This window comes from Macrotis lagotis, chromosome 3 (genome assembly GCF_037893015.1).
Source record: "Macrotis lagotis isolate mMagLag1 chromosome 3, bilby.v1.9.chrom.fasta, whole genome shotgun sequence".
In the NCBI taxonomy this organism is placed as follows: Eukaryota; Metazoa; Chordata; class Mammalia; order Peramelemorphia; family Peramelidae; genus Macrotis; species Macrotis lagotis.
This window is the reverse complement of record NC_133660.1, coordinates 214,355,561-214,376,489: the sequence shown is the minus strand read 5'-3', so window position 1 is coordinate 214,376,489 and position 20,929 is coordinate 214,355,561. Positions and strand designations below refer to the sequence as shown.

Here is a 20,929-nt window from a genome sequence, read left to right as displayed (position 1 = left end):
TTTGTGGTGGATTGAGAGCTGGCCTTGGAGACAGGAATACATGGATTGAACTCAATTCTACTTCCACCACATTGGCTATGTGAACCTAGGAACATTTCAGTTCTCTGGACATTTCTCCAAGGCTTTTAAGTTTCAGAGAAGGCCTGCTCTTCATAAATAGGAGAGGTTTCTCACCAGGAGCTCCCTCACCAAGAAATCCCCTATATTTTGACCCTCCCCCATAACAGACAATACTTAAAACACCTTCCTTACAAGTATGAGTCTACAATGCTTACCTTTGGATCTCTGAAGGCAAGGCATGGACCAAGTTTCATACTATTCCCAGAACAGCAGAGTCAGAATGGCCTGCAGAGGGCATGCCATCTACTCCACACCTGGTAGAATACTTTCCCAAACCTGATTAAATCAACCACCCTTTGTTTGGAGACCCATTTCTGTTCATCTGTAACTGGCCTGAGCTTAGAAGATACAGTCAGTGATCATTAGGATGGTTTCACTTTTGTCTTTGTATTTGTAGCATCTTGCCCAGTGGCGCATAGTAGGCATTCAGTAAATATTTGCTAATTGCTAGACAGATTCAGTTAGAAGTTGGAAGCCTTAGGATCTTATAATGCTCTCCCTGATAACTTTCTAGGTTCTTGAAGCTCCATTATGATTGTTTCACATGTGTTTTGTGCAAGAATCTAGGCCTAGGTCCCTCAATGAGATCTTCCCAGACAGACAGTGAACTTTCAGGAAAAAATAAATTATGTATTTCATCTCTCCCTTTCTCCCTCACAATCCTCTGCTTGACCTATAAGACTGGTGAGAACCCCATGCTGAATAATTTAATGTCCACTGGGAGAAATACTTCAACACTTTATGGCTCTGTGATTTGAAGAGTGAGGGGAGTCTCCTTTCACTGACATGTATCACAGCCTATTCATGTCTTAGAAAAAGGTTTCCTACATGGCTAGGGCCAAAGAAGACCATCCCCACAATACTCAAACCATGAGTGATGAGCCTCTCTTGATCTAGCTATGTTTCTGGAACTACAGCCACATTTGGACACCAGGTAAGCCCATACTTCAATGTCTTTACAGTATGGCAGCCCCTGCCACAACCTGTGTATGGTTAGGGTAATCTTTAAGAACTCAGACTCAACTGACCTCTATCCTGAAGTCTTTTTTTTCTCTTTCTATACTAAGGGTTCTTAATAGGGGGTCTGAAAAGTTGATTTTTAAAATATTCTAACAGTATTTCAATTTTATTTTATATATTTAAAAACATTCTAAGAAAAGGAGTTCACTAGCTTCACCAGGCTGCCCAAGGAGTCCATAATATAAGAAATATCTAGACCTTTTGCATTAAACTATGGTAGGAATCTCACTAAATGGGGAGTCATAAGACCCAGGTTCTACTCTTTGCTTTGTGACTAAATCACTGATAACTTTGGGTGAGTTACTATCTCTCTACAGGATTCAGTTTACTCATTAATAAAATGGGGATTAGACTCTTGGCAAATCTTGTTACAATGACACTAAAACTATTCTATAGGGTAACTCCAGTACTGTGGGATGTGATAAATTGTACCTGTAAAATGGCTTTCAGGTTAAGTGGTACTGAACTGTTGGTTGAAATGAGGGACTTTCGAGATTATCCAAGGTCTCCAGATTCAATTAGGCACGACATCAACTGAAGAAATGATGGCTAAGATCCAAAATGATCAAGACACCCTGCATTTTCTAGGGATTAATGTTCAGAGAGAGGAAATGATAGCTTTAGGCACAAAGTTAGCCAACATTCAGTTTCTGGAGGTACCCTGCATGGAAACGGGATCACCATGCCACTAGAGGTTACCAAAGGAAAGAAAAACAACAAACTGCAAGCATTTAGGAAATGAGGATAAAGGATGTGTAACTAGATGATTCCTAAGGTTCCTTCCAGCTTTTAGAGTCCTTGCTTTAGCCAGGCATGGAGAAGTACGCCTGTGGTCTGCACTGCTAAGGAAGCTGAGCATGGTACCTGCAAATCAAGCACCAGTATGGTGAGACATGGGAGCCCCCAGACTGCTTAAGGAGGAGTCAAGCAGCAGCACCACCACTGGCTACCACCACCAGCATCACCACTACCACCATCAGCACCACCACTACCACCACCACCATCCTCATCTGATTGATAATGTCTTTTGGTTTGCAAAGCTCTTTACATACACCAAAGCATTTGATCAGCAATAACATTCAAAGGTACAAGTCCTGGCTCTGTCTTTAATTTCACCAACTGAGGAACAATTTCCCAACCTACAAAACAGGGATAAAAATATAGGCCCAGGTTATTCCTTAAGATAGTGGTTGTTCAGTCATGTCCAACTTGTCATGACCCTGTGAATGATGGCACACCAATGCTATCCACAGAATTTTCTTGGCAAAGATACTGGAGTGCTTTGCTATTTTCTTTTCCAATCAAAGACAAATACAGGTTAATTGACTTGCCCAGGGTCACACTACTAGAAAGCTGAATCTGGACTTTTTTTTTTTTAGGTTTTTGCAAGGCAGTGGGGTTAAGTAACTTGCCCAAGGCCACACAGTTAGGTAATTATTATGTGTCTGAGGCTGGATTTGAACTCAGGTCCTCTTGACTCCTGAGCCGGTGCTCTATTCACTGTGCCACCTAGCTGCCCCCGAGTCTGGATTTGAATTCTTCCTCACTCCAGGGCCAGCAGTGCTGCCTCTGTTTCTTTAAGATAGAATTCTCACAGATTTTTATTCTAAAGAATTTAGCTTGGATTAAAAATCCTCAATTGACTCCTCACTAGTCTTCTGACCATGAATAAATGACTTCCTCTCTCTGAACTCAATTTCTTCATCTGTAAAATGGGGATAATAATGTTTATTCCTCTTACCCCAAAGTACTCTGTAATCTTATACACATTTCAGAAATGTGGGCTATTATTATGCCTTGTTCTAATAGCTGGATCTCAGTCTTTTTTTTAAAAAATAAGATATTCAAAGAGTGCCTCTTAGACATGACTCACTGAGCTAATCAGGAACTCTTCAAATTGGACTTTGGAGGATTGCATCCCTTTTGCTCCCTGGGGAAGGCACTAGAACTTCCTGTGGCTCAGCATTTTTCTGTCTAAGCTATTATAAGTGATGAATTATAGAATTTCAGAGAAAGAAAGAAAATTAGGTTTATCTTATACCTCATGCCCATTTTAAAGATGGAGAAACTGAGATGCAGGAAAGTGAGAGGCCAAATTAACATTTAGATTTATTTAGATTTATTTCTCCTAATATCCTTTCAAGCCAAACTGAAGGGCCTTCTGATGTTACTGTTCTCATCCCTACAATGGATTCCCACCCTCCTCATAGTATGTGATGAATGAACAAGAGAGGGCTCTCCAATTAGAGAACACAACTCTCTCAATTACCTCTTATGTGATTTGGGACAATTCAGTTCACTTCCCTGAATCTCAGTTTCAGTTCCCTCCTCTGCAAAATGAGAGGACTGATGGTCTTGGGAATTCTTTCCAGCTCTATTTCTAGGATCACTTCCTGTTGAGAGGGAGGGCTCTCCCCACTCCACCAATGCTCCAATGGTTTAGGCACACAGCTGGGCAATTCAATGGCCTGGCTTAATAACTGGCTGCAAGCAGAGATCCTAGCATGGAGGGAAGAACCAGGGTCCAAGTCCATGGATATCAGCATGTGAGCCACAGCTTCCCAAGGCATAAAAATACAGACTAGCTCATCTCACAAGGCTACATGGAGGATCAAATGGGGTGGTGAATGTGTTTTATAAGCCACAAGGCCCTACTGAAATGTCAGCAATTGCTAGTATGGAAACAGCCTATACACAACAGAAACCTAGTATAGTTCTGGGCCTTCATGGCCCACAAAGGAGCCAGTGTCATGGGGAACAAAAAGGAAGCAGAGGAAGATGAGTGTCTCCATGACCTCGGCGGTTGTGAGAAGCTCTGTTGCTCCTAAACAGCCTACAACTAATGCTCAAAGGACTTTATGGAGAGCCCAGGAATTAAGCAATCAACACGTCTATTAAATGCCTACTAGATGCCAGCACTGTGCTCATGCCAGAGATAGGGGTACAAAGAATGAGAATCCTACTCAAAAGGAGCTTCTAGTCTAGTGGGGGAAACCAGCACAGAGAGAAGTACCATATTTCCCCATGTTTAAGACACAGTATTTCTTGAAAAATCTGGGGTCTAAAAACTGGGAGAGTCTTTTACAGTGGTTGTAGATTTTTTTTTTTAACTTGCATCTCCTGCTTTTGCAGTCTTGTTATCGTTGCGCTCACTGTTTTGCATTTGTTCCTGGTACAATAGGTACATTTTGCCACATTCTGCCCAGAAATGGCTCAGCAAAGATTTTCGTATAGGGCTAAATTCAAGTTCAAAGTGATTCAGTTTGCAAAAGGGAATGGGAATCATGCTGCTCAACATCAGTTTGGTCCTCCTCCAACTAAGAAAACAATCTGAGACTAAATACGAGAGGAAACCCTCCTGAAAATGCCAGAGCAGAAGAAGGCCATGAGAGGCAAGGCAGGCAAATGGTCTGCTCTAGAGAGGGAATTGAAGAGATGGATTGAAGAGCAAAGGACGATTGGGATTCCTGAGTCCACAAAGATGGTTCAGCAGGAGCCAAGAATTGCTGATTTCAAAGGAGGACAGAACTGGTACTTTTGGTTCATGAACTAGAATGAACTAAGCATGCATCCATGCACCAGACTTGCCTCAAAGATGCCTGAAAGCTAGGAGCAGAAGGTCTCTGCATTCCATAATGAATAAAACTTGAGTTCAATAATTTTATGTAATAAATTTTTTTTTCAAATTTCAGACCCCCAAAATAAGTTGGTTCTTACATATGAGTACATCTTACAGAAGGAGAAATATGGTCCATTCTGAATGACAGAGGAGACAGGAGGGGAAGGGAGAGAATGCACTGAACAGTAAACAGCTTAGGAAAGGGTGGGGAGCCAAGATGTCAATAAGAGCCGATCCTGTCTTAGGCGTTCGCTCATGAAGCTTCTAAACTAACTACTCTAACTAAATTTTTGAGAGACAGAACCCACAGAGGGACCCAGTGAGGCAGTTCTCCTACTCAAGGTAACCTGGAAAAGAGCAGAAAGGCTTAGGTCAAATGGATAAAACAGTTCAAAAAGTTATGGAGGAGAAGAATGCTTTAAAAAGCACAATTGGCCAGATGGTAAAAGAGATAAGAAAGCTCTCTGAGGAAAACAAATCCTTCAGACAAAAAAATAGAACTCAGGGAGATTGATGAATTTAGGAGAAATCAGGACTCAATACTTCAAAACCAAAAGAATGAAAAATTAGAAGAAAATGTGAAACATCTCACTGAAAAAACAACTGATATGGAAAACAGATTTAGGAAAGATAATTTAAAAATTATTGGAATAATCTGAAAGTCATAGTCAGGAAAAGAGCCTTGACATCCTTTTCAAAGAATTACTACAGGAAAATTGCCCTGATATCCTAGAAGCAGAGGGCAAAACAGAAATGGAGAGAATCCAGATTCCCCCTGAGAAAGAGATTCCAAAAAACCAACCCCCAGGAATATTACAGCCAAGTTCCAGAACTCCCAAGTCAAAGAGAAAATATTACAAGCAGCCAGAAGGACACAATTCAAATACTGTGGAGCTGCAATCAGGATCTCACAGGACTTACCAGCAACTACATTAAAAGCTCGTAGGGCTTGGAATATAATATAACGGAAGGCAAAAGAGCTTAGAATGCAACCGAGAATCAACTACCCAACAAAACTGAATGTCCTCTTCCAGGGAAAAAGATGGACTTTCAATGAAGCAGGGGAATTTCAAATGTTCCTGTTGGAATGGCCAGAGCTGAACAGAAGGTTTGATCTTCAGATACAGGACTCAGGTGAAGCATAGAGATTGGAGGAGAAGGGGAAAATATGAGAGACTTAATGAACTGCATATATTCCTGTATAGAAAAATGACACTGATAATACTAATATAAACCTTCTCAGTTAATAGAGCAGGTAGAAGGAGCTTTTATAGATGAAGCACAGGAGAAAGCTGAATTTGAAGATAAAATATGGTGTAAAAATGGAGTCAATAGAAAAAAGGGAAATGTAATGGGAGAAAGAAAAAGAGGGAGAAAAAGCCAAGATATTTCATATAACAAGATTTTTCTTTATTACAATGAGCTATTGCAATGATATGGAAGGGGGGAAGGCAAGGGGGAATGAGGGAATCTTTGCTCTCATCAGAGGTGGCTAGGAGAGGAAACAGCATATATACTCAATGGGGTATAGGCATCTGGAGTAAGAAGGAGAGAAGGGGGACAGGGGGAAGGGGGAGATGTGAGTCATGGAGGAGAGGATGGACCATGGCAAGAGAATGGTCAGATATAACACATTTTCTTTTTTACTTCTTGCAAGGGGCTGGGATTGGATGGCTTGTCCAGGACCATAGGGCCAGGTGGATGCTGGGCCTAAGGGGTCATATGGGGGCTCAGGGCCTCTTGACTCCAGAGCCGGGGATCTGTCTGCTGCACCACTCAGCTACCCTACAGCAGAGTCAGAGTTAAAGGAGAGAGAAAATATAGTACATGGTAGTGGGGAAATACTATAGGAGGGAGTTGTGATCAGCAATGGAAATGGTGGAAAAATATGGAAGTAACTTTTGCAATGGACTTATCATAAAGAATGTGATCCACTCATGACAGAGTTGGTGGTGTTGGAACACAGACTGAAGCACATTTTTTATTATTATTGTTATTTTGGGGTGGGGTGAAGGGCAAATGGGGCTGAGTGGCCTGCCTGGGGCCGCATAGCAGGGTGATTGTTGGGTGTCTGAGGCTGGATTTGGACCCGGGTGCTCCTGGCTCAAGGGCCAGTGCTCTATCCGCCACCTGGCCACTCCAACTATTATTACTATTTTATTTTAGGTCTTTTTTCCTTCTTTTTTTGGTTTATGCAGGGCAGTGGGGTTGGGGTGGCTTGCATATCACACAGCTGGGTGATTGTTGGGTGTATGGGGCCAGATATGGCTTCGGTACTCCTGGCTCCAGGGCTGGTGATCCATCCATTGTGTCACCTGGCCATATCTACAATGATTACTATTTTTTTTAATTTTAATTTTAATTTTTTCTCTCCCCTTTACTTTATCACTCAAGTGAGTCTATATTTTTGGGGGGAGGGGGTATTTTGTTACTCTTAAACAAGAATATTTTATTAATGTATAAAAAAATTGTACAAAATGAAAATAAATATTAAATAAAAAATAAAACAAATTGAGAAAACAAAAAAAAAAAAAAGCAGCTTAGGAAAGAATAAACAGTTGGTAATCATAAGGTTGAGTGGGCTAAGTCAGAGTTAGGAAGAGAGCTGAGAAAATCCTCTTGTGAATCCTCCCTCCAGTCACTTCACTTGTTTGTCTCAGTTTGATCTGTAAAGGTGGTCATAATATCCACCTGTTTCGGCTATTGTGAGGAAGATTTGAAAAGAGAAATGGAGCAGTTTGGCAAAACCAATCAACAAATCTATATGAAATGTTCCACACTGGGGGACAGAGCCAAGATGATGGCAAGAGAAAAGCTTTTCCTAGGAGCTCTCTCCAAAATATTTCAAAAACCTTAAAATTATGATTCTAACTAAATTTTCGAGACAGAACCCACAGAAAGATCCAGTGAGGCAATTCTCCAATCCAACGTAAGACTGTGGAAATCCAACTGGAAGACTGTGGGAAGGCTGTTCCATGGAGTTGGAGGGGGGAGACAGCACAGCTAGGATTACCACAGTAGAGTGAATGAGTTCCAGTCCTTTGGAAAGAGCCCACAGGGCATCTAGGTCCCTGGGAGCACCAGCTCCTGGCAGGAGAAGCAGTTTCCTGACCTGCCAACCCAGGGAGCACCAAGCACAACTTGGAAGATCAGCAGGGTGACCTCTGCCAGAACGTGCGTGAAGCCCAGGCCAATGTGGCCCTCCTCAGCGCAGCCCTCCTTAGTGCAAGTCACAGCCCTCAGCACAGCCCAGATCCCAGGAAATGGAAGCAGGCCTGCGGGAACTCCTGGCATCTGCTTCCAGAGCGCTCAGTCCACAGAAGGTAAGGGGGTGGGGGGAGACTGTCAAGGTCTCTCCTCTGTCCCTGGGACAGGACTCTGATTCTTTGTTCAATTCAGACCTTGGTCACAGTCTGGGGCCCCCCAATGCCATACAGCAGGGGCCCTCCTCACAGCCCCATAGCAGAGGGGAAGGCTTGTAGTCATCCACAGACCAAAATGCAGACTAGGAGAGCCGTCAGAGCCTCTCATAAGACAATGAAGGAACTGAGGTCCTTGTGGGAGGTGTGTCCCAATGAATCACAATTCATTTAGCCCTTTCCCTTTAGGCAAGCATCTATTTTATTTCTAATTCTTTGTTATCACAAAAAATGCTGCTATGAAATTTTGGGGCCATAAGGGAATGTTTTTATCAATAGGTTCCTGATGGATGTATATTATTTTGTATTACTACTGAGGAAACTGAGCATGGAGAGAGGCTAAGTGACTTGCCCAACATCAAATATCTAGTATCTCAGGCCAGATCTGGACTCAGATCTTTCTGACCACATGTCCAGAGCTCTATCTACTTACTAAACCATCTAGTCCCTGTCAACTTGAGCAATCTTTCACCTGGTTGTTGATTTGGCAATTTCTATTTGCTTTTTTTCACTTGACCTCCACCTTAGGATTTCCAGATGGTTTTTAATTATCCTCTTCCTTTGAGGTGAGTTTGGAGGACACTGATTGGTAGTGCATATGGCCTTGTTTCCTAGGAGACACAAGTATTTTACTAAAGGTTCGTCACCTGCCTGATACCTTATCAAATTCACGCCCTCTGGGACCTCACTGTTCTCTTGTCTGAAATGCCCTGATGACAGATACTTTGGATTGCTCAATGCTACCCTTTTTTCTTCCCTGCTTGGCTTTTAATAACTACCACCAGCAAAAAAGAAGTTAGCAATTAACTGGAGTTTGGCCTGAAACTCCAAGGGAATTTCTAGAGGTAACAAGAAAAAATAAGTTCTTCAAAAAAAAGAAAAAAGAATTATGTCTTGAATGCCACTTACCAAGCCAAGTCATCAACATTCATTAATCTGAAAAAATTCAGCTATACAAAAAAATATGGCCCAAGTGCCTGAAGAATCAGGAGGTAAGAATGAGATCATCAACTCTACAGTTGAAGAAACTGAGACCCAAAGAGGAAGTCATCCCAGCCCAATATTCTCCTACCTAAGCTGTGTTGCCTCTTTTCTTTCCACAGTATTCCAGAGATATATTTACAAAATCACAGAATTTATAGAGGGAGACATCATAGAATGTAAAAATGTCAGATCTGAAAAAAAACTCTTGGAATCCCAAGATGACAGCATTGCAATAAGCATAAAACAAAAATATTATGCTGGAATGTACCTCAGGACAGTGGTAGAATTGGCAGGGAACTGAAGGGGACAAGGACCAAGACCCTCCCATCCCAGACCAGGCAGCAGATGCCCAGAGACATCTTGTCTGGGGTCACACAGCTGTCTCGTCAGAGAGCCCAGATTAAGCTGGGGTCCCCAGTTGGCCTGCCCAGCTGAGAGGCTATGCACCCGGAGGGAGAGGGAGGACATCAAGGGCCAGAAAAAAATAAAACCTGCTCCATCACTTCTGCCACTGGGTCCTCTCAGACCCTAAGGTGATGCATGAAGATGGCCAAGGACCCAGAGCCCGAGAGGCCGAGATGAAGGTTATCCCCAAAACCATCATACCTGCTTCCAACTCGGCTCCCATGGCCACCACTGTGGAGCAGGGGCCCCAACCTAACCAACAGCAACTGTCACCAAGAGGCAGAGAGAAGCAGGAACCCTGGGACCACTAGTCCTGCTCCCAGACCAGACCTTACAGCCATCATTTGGGGGGAAAAAACTGTAAAAAATGGGTCAGTCACATCATCCCCTGATAGCCAAACACAGGGCAGACTAGGCAGCCTAACTGATGCATCAAGGCCCCACATGGCAGAGACCATCCTGAGAGAGACAGACTGGAAGCCTGCACCCAAGAGTTCAGGGACCACGGATGCAATTGGCCCAGAGTCCTCAGCTAAGGTCCTGGGGGACAGCATTCATGGAGATGCAGCCTGGCCACTGCTCCTGCTGGTGCTAGAGTCACAGAGGATCCACAAATCAAAGTTTTGCCACCACAGTCCCTGGCACTATTTCATGGTGCAATGTGGATATGACATTTAAAAAGAGAACTACCATCTGCTCTCCAGCTGCATCCTAAGGATCAGGGAGCCTTTCCAACCAAATTGTAGCTGACAGCTTCCAGGTGTACCATCTTCCCCATTAGAACTGTGAGCTCCCAGAGGGCAGGGGCTCTCTTTCCTCTTTGTATCCCCAGTGCACAGCACTATACATATAGTAAGTACTTCATAAATGCTTCCTTCCTTCATTCATTCATTCATTCATTCACTGAATCAGGTGACATTACTGGGTGGGAAAAGCAAACAAACCTGTTAGCTGTAAAATCTGATCATCGATGTGGGTCACGGCTTCATCATGCATCACCTGGCCTCCAATAATAAATTCCAGTCGTCCTTCTTTCACCAACTGATGGACCTTTGATAATGGAAAACAGATAATTCCACTAACAGTACAGTTGAAAATCAAACTAGCAAACATTTACTCAGCAACTATTCATTTTAAGGAATTTGTTTTAATCTTTGAAGTCACATGAACAAGGAGAATGGGGGTAGTAGACTGTAGTAAAGCATATATAGAGAAAGAGAGGGGAGAGAGAAAGAGAAAAGAGAGGGAGAGGGAAAAAGGAGAGAGAGAGAGGAGAAGAAGAGAAGAGAGGAGAGGAAAAGGAGAGAAAGGAGAGGGAGAGGAGGAGACAGGGAGAGAAGGAGAGAAAAGAGAGAGGAGAGAGAAGAGTGGTAAAGAGGGGAGAAGAAGAAAGAGGAGAGGGAGAGGAGAGAGAGAGGAGAGGAGAGAAGAGAGAGAGAGTGAGAGAGAGAGAGAGAGAGAGAGAGAGAGAGAGAGAGAGAGAGAGAGGAGAAGGAAATAAAGAGGAAGAGGAGGAGAGAGAGGAGGGAGAGAAGAGGGCAGAGTGAGAGGAGGGGCGAGAGAGAAGAGAGAGGAGAAGGAGAGGAGAGGGAGAAGAGAAGAGAAGGAGGAAATGGAGAAGGAAAAAGGAAAGAGAAAAAGGAAAGAAGAGAGGGAGAGAAGGAAAGAGAGGAGAGAGAGAGAGAGACAGAGAGAGAGAGAGACAGAGAGAGAGAGAGAGAGAGTGAGGAGGAGAGAGCAATCTTCATATTGTTCATGTCCAATAATGAATGTTTAGTTCTGCATCTTGAGTCCCACTCCTCTCAGTCAGGGGTAGGTACATGATATGCTTTTATAGCCTTCTAGAATCGTGGTTCGTCACTGGAAAGATGAAAGTTCTCAAGTCTTTTAAAGTTGTTTTTTTCTTTACAATGCTGTTTTATGCACTGTCCTCCTACTGCTACTCACTTCTTTCTTCAGTTCATATTAGTCTTTCTAGTTTCCTCTGACTATGTCTAGCTGTTTTTCATGGCATAGGAATATACCATGATTTGTCTTGTCATTCCCCACTATGGGGGTATGCCTTTTGGTTTCCAGTTCTTTGCCAACATAGAAAGAGTTGCAATGAATCTTTTTTGTCCAGTCCTTTTTAAAATACAAAGAAAGTGTTCTCTCAGCAGGGTAGGGATGATTCTTCCCACTTACAGAAGAGGAAACCAAGGCTCAAGGAAAGTAGGTCAATAAAACCCATTAGGAGCACAGCCTCCTACTCCCATATCTCAAACATTTACTTATAAGGAATTTTAGGAGTGATATGATTTTCCTGTCCTGGAGGGGGTACAGATAACCAAGAACTGGTTTGAGCTGCCAGGACTCTGACCAGCCCTGTATCCCACAGTCACAACCCAGGCTGCACAGGAAGCTGCTCTACCCCTCATGAATAGTGGTCATCCTCATTGAAGAGACAGTGGAGCCTCATTGAAGAGACAGTGGAGCCTCATTGAAGAGACAGTGGAGCCCCAAAGAGGGCACTAGCCCCTTTCCTATTTTGAGGCAAACTGTAGGAAAAGTCCATGCTTCTGGTCCATCAAATAGTTCTTTCTTTCTTGAAGAACCTTTTTCCGTGCTACAATTGATTATTATTCCCATTATTTTACAGATTAGAAATTAAGGTACAGAGAGGTTAAGTGACTCCCATAGTATCACATAGCTAATAACTTTTTGGTGAGGAATATAGCTTTATCAGTACTGCTGGAATGCTGTATAATTTCTTCTTGGACAAGTCATTTGGTTGAGCCTCAATATCCTTCTTTGCAATTAGATATCCTTCATATGCAATTAGGATAAGAATCTTTATACTTCCTATCTCAGATGGTTTTTTAATGTGGCAAACACTTTGCAAACCACAGATCAATACAGAAATGTGAGCTATTATTATTTTTAAATAGATTTTTCAGCTACAAGAGGGTGGGGACCATGTCTTATTGATCCTTTAATTCTCCCAAGCACCTAACCCAATGCTCTGCACAAATCAGCACTTAAGGAAAATTCAAATGGGCATAAAAACAGTAGAAGTGAAACATCTTGACCTTCTTGGAATTTGCTCAGTGTTCTGCTTCAACCAGGTCCCAGAATACAGATGCTGAGGTTGGATACACCTTTAGAATCACCTCACTGACTGCCTTATCAGGCAGATTAGGAACTTGATGCTCAAAAAAGGGAAATGACCAGGCCAAAGTCACCCAGTGACGAAGCAGCAGAGTTGGGATCTGTCCAGAGAAAGTAGTCTACCCATTAAGCTATCATTCCATATTTATTAGCTTTATCTCTTAATTACAATTACATTTAAGGTCTCTTCTAACTTTGAAAGCTATGATAGGGCTATAGGGCCTGGACCTGTGGTTTCACTGTTATCGAGCTTTCCTGATTGGAGAGATTCTGTCTACCAAGTAGATGGGCGCCTTCCTGTGACAATGTCTGAGAACTAGCTAGATTTCCACTATATATCAGAGGCTGGATCTGAACCCAGGTCTTCCTGGTTTTATTTTTTTATCTCCTAACTCCCTACTGCTTCTCAGGGTTCTCTTAAAAAATATTGGCCTCCTGATCTCATCTACAACAAACAAATAAAAAAAACCTACTTAGTTATTTAGCTTCACCCATTTGATAATCTCCCTCCTGGTCTAATCTCATCTATGAGCAAACAAACAAATAAGGAAAAACCCAAAACTGTTATTTGCCAGTGCAAATATCCTCATAAAATTTCCTGAATCAGGATTAGCCAGAATTAGAATTCTGAACATTTTAGAGAAAATACAAACCACATTTATCAACTTCAATGGCAGATCAGTGGTGCCCCTTGGCCTTTTTTTACAATGTTGTATGATTGACTGGGAACATTGCAGCATCCATCAAGAAAACTTTTTTAGCTCCCACCACAGTAATTAATAAGTCAAACACAATTACCTGGTGTTTCTGGGTGTCTGTGGCCACTCTGCTCCACCAGAGCCGGAAGAATTCTTGTTCAACAGCAATAAATTTGCGCTGTTTCCCTCTGTTTAGCTCCTCAGTCACAGAAGTGTAGACATTAGCTACATAGGCATGCATGCTCTCCTGAAGAAAGAAAGAAAGAAAGAAAGAAAGAAAGAAAGAAAGAAAGAAAGAAAGAAAGAAAGGAAGGAAGGAAGGAAGGAAGGAAGGAAGGAAGGAAGGAAGGAAGGAAGGAAGGAAGGAAGGAAGGAAGGAAGGAAGGAAGAAAGGAAGAGTGGGAGAATTACATGAACAGGTTTAAAAATGGACATGTCTGCCTGATGCCAAATCCTGAAATGACCCCTTCCGCTCACATGGGCAATCAGCCATGACCCTAGCTGCCGGAGCTTCACAAGACCTAATTCAAATACACCCAAGAGACTAGGCAAAAACCAGATGGGGGGGGGGGAGAAGCTAGGTGGCATAGTGGCGTAGTGGATAAAGCACCAGCCTTGGAGTCAGGAGGACCTGGGTTCAAATCCGGTCTCATACACTTAATAATTGCCTAGCTGTGTAGCCTTGGGCAAGCCACTTAACCCCATTTGCCTTGCAAAAACCTAAAAAAAACAAAAACAAAACAGACGGGGCTTGGATTAAGGTCCTGAATGTCACTGGCAGGTGACCCCGAAACATCATTCCCCACAACCCAGGGGCGTTCTCTTTGCAAACAATTTGCAAGGGGCATCCTCTGGGAACCATACAAATCGGACAGCTATTTAGGAAATGGGCTCCACAGAACCTCCCTGCTCTCTACTACCCTTGTCTTCCAATGCAAGCAGCTTTCGGCTCCCCTAAAGCAACATCAACCCAGTGGCTGAAGTTATGCCAGGCAGCACCAGACCATGGTTGAGGCTATCCAGGCAACACCAGCCCAGTGCTTGAGGTTATCCAGGTAACATCAACCCAGTGGCTAAGGCCAGTATCTGCAGCTAGACACAAGGCAATAGGCTGGTTCCTGTTTTAGGACTATTTTCAATCATGACTTCCTGCTCGTGAGCAAGGCAGTTTGGCTATGGTGCATTTATTTAAGTACTTGCGGCTGGTACACAGGGGTGCTTAATAAGTGTCTATTGATTGCTTGAAACCATGCAGTAGGAAAACAGTGCCTATGAAGGGAGTTGGGAGACTTTGGTTCTCATCTTCAAGCTGTCATTCATTCATTGTTATCTTGAGGAAGTGAGGAAGGAGTCAGATGTGAGCTTGACTAGAATCCCTTCCAGCTGCAGCATTTCATGATTCTGCCATGAAGGGCCAGTTCTATGTTTTATCTCATTTTGCAAAGGACTTCAGCTTCAACGGGGCAATGAGGTGGCTCAGTGGACAGCATTAGACTTGGACTCATCAAGACTTGAGTTCAGAAGCTGCTCAGCAACCACATGAGCCTGGGCAAGCCATGGAAACTCTCAGCCCCGGCTTTCCCCTCCATAAAATGGGGATGATAACAAACCCTTCCTTCATAGGGTTGTGGTAAGGCTGAAATAACATTCCAAAACCTAAAACGCTCTGTTAATGTGAGTTGTTATTATTATTATTAGGAAAATAATACTTGTCCTAGCTTCCTCACTGGAAAGTCCTTCCAGGGGCTGCCTGGCTGCCTTCACCCCAGGCCTCCCCCACTTTAAAGGAGTCCTCCCTGCTTTGAACTCCACAGGGTCCTGACTGAGGGGAACTGGGCAGGCCAAATCTGAGAGCTGCTTGCTATTGTTCTAACGAGATCCGGTTTCTGGAAGGGGCCTTTCAGGGTCCAGCTGGACTGGTTTGAAAGACCTTATCTTCCCAGGGAGGAACCAGATGTTTCATAACACAGAAAAGGAAAAAAAAAAACAAAACCTTATTGGGATCTTTTTTGCCTTGCTTGGTTCTCCTCCTTCAATCTTCTCAGAAGTTGGAATAGGACCTATTGGGCAGGATACTACCATGAAAAATCCATGAGATTGAGAGTCAGGAGACCTGGGCTCTAGTCTGAGGATGACAAGACTTAGGCCTGGACAAAACTAGAGGCCATCTAGTCAATGCTTTCATCATTTTACAGATGAATGAACAGAGGTCCAAGGAAGGGATTTGTCCAAGGTCATTTAAAGAGTAACAAGCAGAGTCAGAATTTGAACTCAGGTTTTCTGAATCCAAATCTGGTGCTCTTTTGCCTCTGCCTTCAAAGACAACCAATGACATTTCATGGAATCTTGAGAAAGTCTCTCTGACTGTGTCTCACAGTCCCCATCCATAAAGATAACAAGACCTGTATGTCATCTCACAGGAAAGCAAGGTCAATCAAATAGGATGATGAAAGTGATCTAGAACCATACAATGCTCTAAATACAATGGGTTACCGATTTCCAAAGAAGAATTTTAAAAACCTCCAAAACTATGACAGTCTCTTTGGAATAAGAAAGATTAATGGTTTCCCAGCATGACCACTTAAGAGGGTATATCTTTTTGCTAAGTATAAATTCTGCTCTGTTGCCATGAAAGTCAATCAAGATTCATTTATTAAACATTTACTGTATACAGAGTATCATGCTAGGCCCTGGGAGAGAAAGAAAGTTTGAATGGGTCACAGAGCTAAAAAATTTGTGTAAGGACCAGATAACAGCACAAGACAAAAGTACTTAAAGGTAGCAAGGAATAATGGATAAAACAAGTCTGCAAGAGCTGATTCAAATCTTGTCTCTGATATTTATTAGCTGTAAGTCACTTGGGTAAATATTTATACCTCAATTTTGTCACCGATAAAATGAGGGTGTTGGTTAGACTCAATAGCCCCTCAGTTTCTTTCTGGCTCTATCATGATTCTATTATCCTAGATTAATTCATTTTTGCATTTCACAGAAAATGGGATCTTAAAAAAGGAAGGTCATGCCATCAGAGAGAGGAAATTGAAAAGAAGCTGGGGGGAATCCAGAGTGAGAAGAAGGGGAGACAATGTAAAGTTTGGATGCTCCAAAGGACTCTGCTAAATATGTCCAAGAGATAAAGGAGGTTCCCAGCAAGTTGGGTAGACTCCTTATGGCAGGTAGAAGAAGATAAGGGAGCCTGGTGACCTATGCTTCCAACTGCACTGCTGAAAGCTTCCAGACCAGTGAGAAGGGGGGTTCAATGAAGCGGGGTGTGAGTGCATTTGAGAGGTGCATAATGTGAGGGATGAGGGCAGAGGCTGTTATCAGAGAAAGATTTCCGAAGGACATGGTCTTTAAGGGAAGCTTTAAATGATGGCGAAATTCAACAGGTAATGAAAAGGAAGAAAAGAATTCTAAGCAGAGGAAATAGCTTGAGCAAAGATGCCAAGAAATGAAAGCAAACTGAAAGGAAAATACATAAAAGAGGTGAGAGGAAGGCCTTTATCTGAAGGAAAGTAATATTAGATCCACTTGGAAAAAGTAGGTAGGCATCAGAACACAGAAGGCCTTGAAAGCTAGGCCAGCTGAGGAGTGTGACCTCGACTTGGGGGGCAGAGGGAGCCATTAAGGATTATTAGCCAGGGGACTCACATGACTGAAGTTCCCTTCGGGAAGGGGTGATTCCATCAGAGTGATAAGGATGTCTATCGGCATGGAGAGTGGCCTGTACAGAAGACTTCTGGGGAGGCTGCTGAGAAAGCCCCAGGGTCAGAGAGAGCTGAAGTGCATCAGTGACAAGAGAGGGCAAGATCAGATACAGGAGGTTTTTAGAGAAATAAAACCAACAGGACCTGCTAACTTACTGAATGTGAGGGGTGAAGGACAAGGAAGAGGCAAACATAACACCAGCATTATGAACAAGGGAGTTTTGGTGAATATGGTGCCACAGAGAGAAATAGTTGGGAGGAACAAATGAGATAATGAATACACAACACCGTAAACCTTAACATGTTGTTAAAATGGAAATGCAAGTAAAGTTTAGGGAGAGGGAGAAAGATAATAATTTCCATTTTGGATATTCGGGAATTAATATGCTAGAGGCAACTGGAGATCACAAGGATCATAGACTTGAAGCTGGGAGAAATCTCATAGGAAATTTAGTCCAATTTGATACCCTCACAAATGAGGAAACTGAGTTACTTGCCCAAAGTCACATAGGAAAGAGCAACAGGAGTAGAGCTCTCTGCTGTCGAATCCTGACTGGTTTGACCTGCACCACCCCGGCTCCAAAGACTAGCTGGGAGCCCAGAGTAGAGGGCAGGGCGAGAGATTCAGACTCGGGAGACACAGCCTAGAGGAGGTGGCTAACCAAGGGAGGGAATGTGGGCAGAAGAGCAAAGGGCTACGGAAAGTTACTAGGGGAATACTAAATTAAGGAATTGGGAAAAGGAAGAGAAACCAGGCAGTGATTTCTTAGAGATTGTGGAGTGATTAGGGAGAACAGAGAAGTGAATGTGGAACAAAATGGAATTAAAGATCCTTAGAGTGTCAATCATAATGTTGATGATCCCTAATATTTTTCCTGGTACAGGTATCTTAGCAAGTACAGGATAAAAGTACCATTAGTCACATTTGGCAGATGAAATAACTGAGGTCCAGTAAGATGAAGTGATTTGTCCAGGAACATACAGGTAGTAAGTTGTAAGCTTGGACCCAAAGAGCTGGAGGATATCTTAATACAAAGACCTTGGAGCTGGATGGACCTTAGTTCACAGAATGTTAAGAGTGCAAAGGACCTCTAGAGCATCAAGGTAACCCACTTCCTTTACAGGTAAGCTCCAGTAAAGAGAAGTAAATTGCCCAGGGTCACTCAAGCCAAAAAGGGCAAAAGACAAAGCTCCAATGAATGTCTTTTAAATCCATATCTGGTGCTCCTCCCAGGCTGTCTCTCACCATACACATCAAGGATAGAAATGACAAATTCAATGCAAATGAACTCCTGGTTGAGGAAAGTAAATTTATACTTACAGAACAAATCAAACTGGGTAATACAATCCAGTGTTAACTGTGTAGAAGAGCACCAAGCAGGAAAATGTCAAGGTGGTATGTTGGCAAGACTAATGGGAATCATAGGATTTGGGTTTTAATCCTGGGTCTGGGTGAACTTTGGGGTTATTTAATCTCCATGAGCTTGTTTCTCATCTGTAAAGTAGTAAAACAGAGCTGGCCTGGATGCCTTCCAGCTGTAAATCTATATGAGTGGTCAAAGAAGGCTTCCTGGAAGAGATAGGCTCAAGTGAGGCAGCCCAATGTGGTGGAAAGAACCCCACATGAGAGTCTGAATCCCAATTTTTCATAATTTACTGTGTGACTGTGACAACTGGATTTACATCTCTGGATTTCAGTTTTTCTCATCTGTCCATCAAGGCCTTCGATCTCTAAGGTCCCTTCCAACCTTAGAATTCTATGGGAACCCTCAGTCCTTCCTGAAAGATCTGAAAGCAGCAAAATCATTCAGATGATTCTAGGGCAAAGATGCCAAGCACCTTAGGACTGCCTTAACACCACAAGAGTCGTTGGCAGCCAAGTTTGGGCCACCCCCTTAACTCCCGATAAGTCATTTCTGAATGTGTGTTAGACTTGAGAAAATTCATTCTGTTGAGCAGCCCTTCAGTGACCTTCTAACCCCCAACCTTTGGAGTTTCCACAACACCCCATACTGCCAGCTGGGGTGTGTGGTATGTGTGTGTGTGTGTATATATATACTTACATATATTTATACAAATATATATTTACTATATTATTAAATATTATATATTTAACATATTTCATATGCATGTATTTTAGATATCTATATTAAATATTACACATTATATATTTAACATATTTCATATGAATATATATTTTAGATTATGCCTTATATTTTATATTAACAACATGTAAACATGTATTATATATTTAATACATATTATATGTATTTGCATTATTGCATATTTTATTTATGTTACTGATATACATATTTTATGTATATGTTTTAATACATATTACATTTTTAGATTATTATATATTATATTTTTATATTAGTAATATACATTATGCATATATTTAATATATATTATGTATGCTAGGTTATCACATATTTAATCTATTTATATTAATAATATACAAATATATATTATGTATGTCTTAACACATATTTTATATGTATACATTTTAGATTTTTATATTAATAATATGTAAATATATACCCTGCACATATTTTCAACATATCTTGTTTGTATATTTTAGATTATTGTATATATATTTTATGTATTTAATTGATAATACATAAGTATGTGTTATGTTTCTATTTTAGTTGTATCTACGTATCTATGTGTCTACCTACTATCTCTCTGTCATCTATCCGCTTTTTGCTAGGCAGTGGGGTTCGGTGAGCGGCCGGGTCCGGGCAGCGTCTGCGGCCGGCTTTGGGCTCGGGGCTCGGGGCTCCGGGCTCCGGGCTCCGTGCCCCGCCCGGCCTAGGCCGCTCTCCACTCCCGCGGCCGCCCAGCCCGGCCTCGCCGCCTCCGGCCCGGCTCCGGGGCTCGCGCTGCCTCTCCCGGGGGGTCTCGTGTGACCCGGTCGGGTGTCCCGGCCCGGCCTCGGCCGCCCAAGGGGCTCCGCCCTCGCCCCGGCCGCCCCGGCCGCCCCGGCCGCCCCGGCCGCCCCGGCCGCCCCGGCCGCCCCGGCCGCCCCGGCCGCCCCGGCCGCCCCGGCCGCCCCGGCCGCCCCGGCCGCCCCGGCCGCCCCGGCCGCCCCGGCCGCCCCGGCCGCCCCGGCCGCCCCGGCCGCCCCGGCCCCGCCCTGCACGGTGTACACCCGCTACCTGCACGGTGTACACCCCGCTACCTGCACGGTGTACACCCCGCTACCTGCACGGTGTACACCCAGCCCACGGGCCCCGCTACCTGCACGGTGTACACCCAGCCCACGGGCCCCGCTACCTGCACGGTGTACACCCAGCCCACGTCCATGTGGCTGTGAGGCACCACGAAGGCCCGCAGCGCGCCGGGAGCCGGGCCCGGGAGGCCGCTCGCGCCCGGCGGCGCCAGGAGCCCCAGGCTCAGGAGCCACAGCGCCGGCGGCCAGCCCATCCCGGCCCCGCTGCCGAGCTCCGCAGCCGCCGGCCCCCGCGCCCGGGCCGGCCCCCGTGCCAGCCAGAGGGCCGCGCCGCCCTGCCCGGGCCGCATGCGCGCTCCTGGCGCGGCCGCGGCGGGGGGCGGCCGGAGAGGAGCGGGGCCGGCGGGCCCCGAGTCACCAGCCGCGCCCTTGCGGGGCCGAGGCCTGGGGGAGGAGCGGGAACCCCGAGCGCGGGGCGCGGCGCCACCGTGGAGAGTTCACGGGCGGCCCAGCGGCGGGGGCCGGTGAGCGCGCGATGAGCGCGGGCCCTCGGCGAGCGCGGCCCCTGGGGAGCGCGCCCGCGCCCGCGCCCGCGCACCCGCTCTCTTTGGCCAGCCGGTGGTCTCCGGGGTCTGCTG

At 44.2% G+C, this 20,929-nt stretch overlaps 1 protein-coding gene across 2 annotated transcripts in view; it reads right to left on the bottom strand.

Moving 5' to 3' along the window:
• MAN2B2 (mannosidase alpha class 2B member 2) overlaps positions 1–20,656 on the bottom strand; it is an 83,563-nt gene extending 62,907 nt beyond the window's left edge. For both annotated transcript variants that reach the window (XM_074229821.1, XM_074229822.1), the window contains exons 1-3: positions 20,396–20,656; positions 13,513–13,659; positions 10,512–10,617 (exon numbers count right to left, since the gene is read on the bottom strand). In XM_074229821.1, coding sequence (XP_074085922.1) covers positions 10,512–10,617; positions 13,513–13,659; positions 20,396–20,641 — 499 coding nt within the window. In that variant the 5' untranslated portion in view covers positions 20,642–20,656. The remainder of the gene's footprint in view (positions 1–10,511; positions 10,618–13,512; positions 13,660–20,395) is intronic.
• Positions 20,657–20,929: the final 273 nt, after the last annotated feature.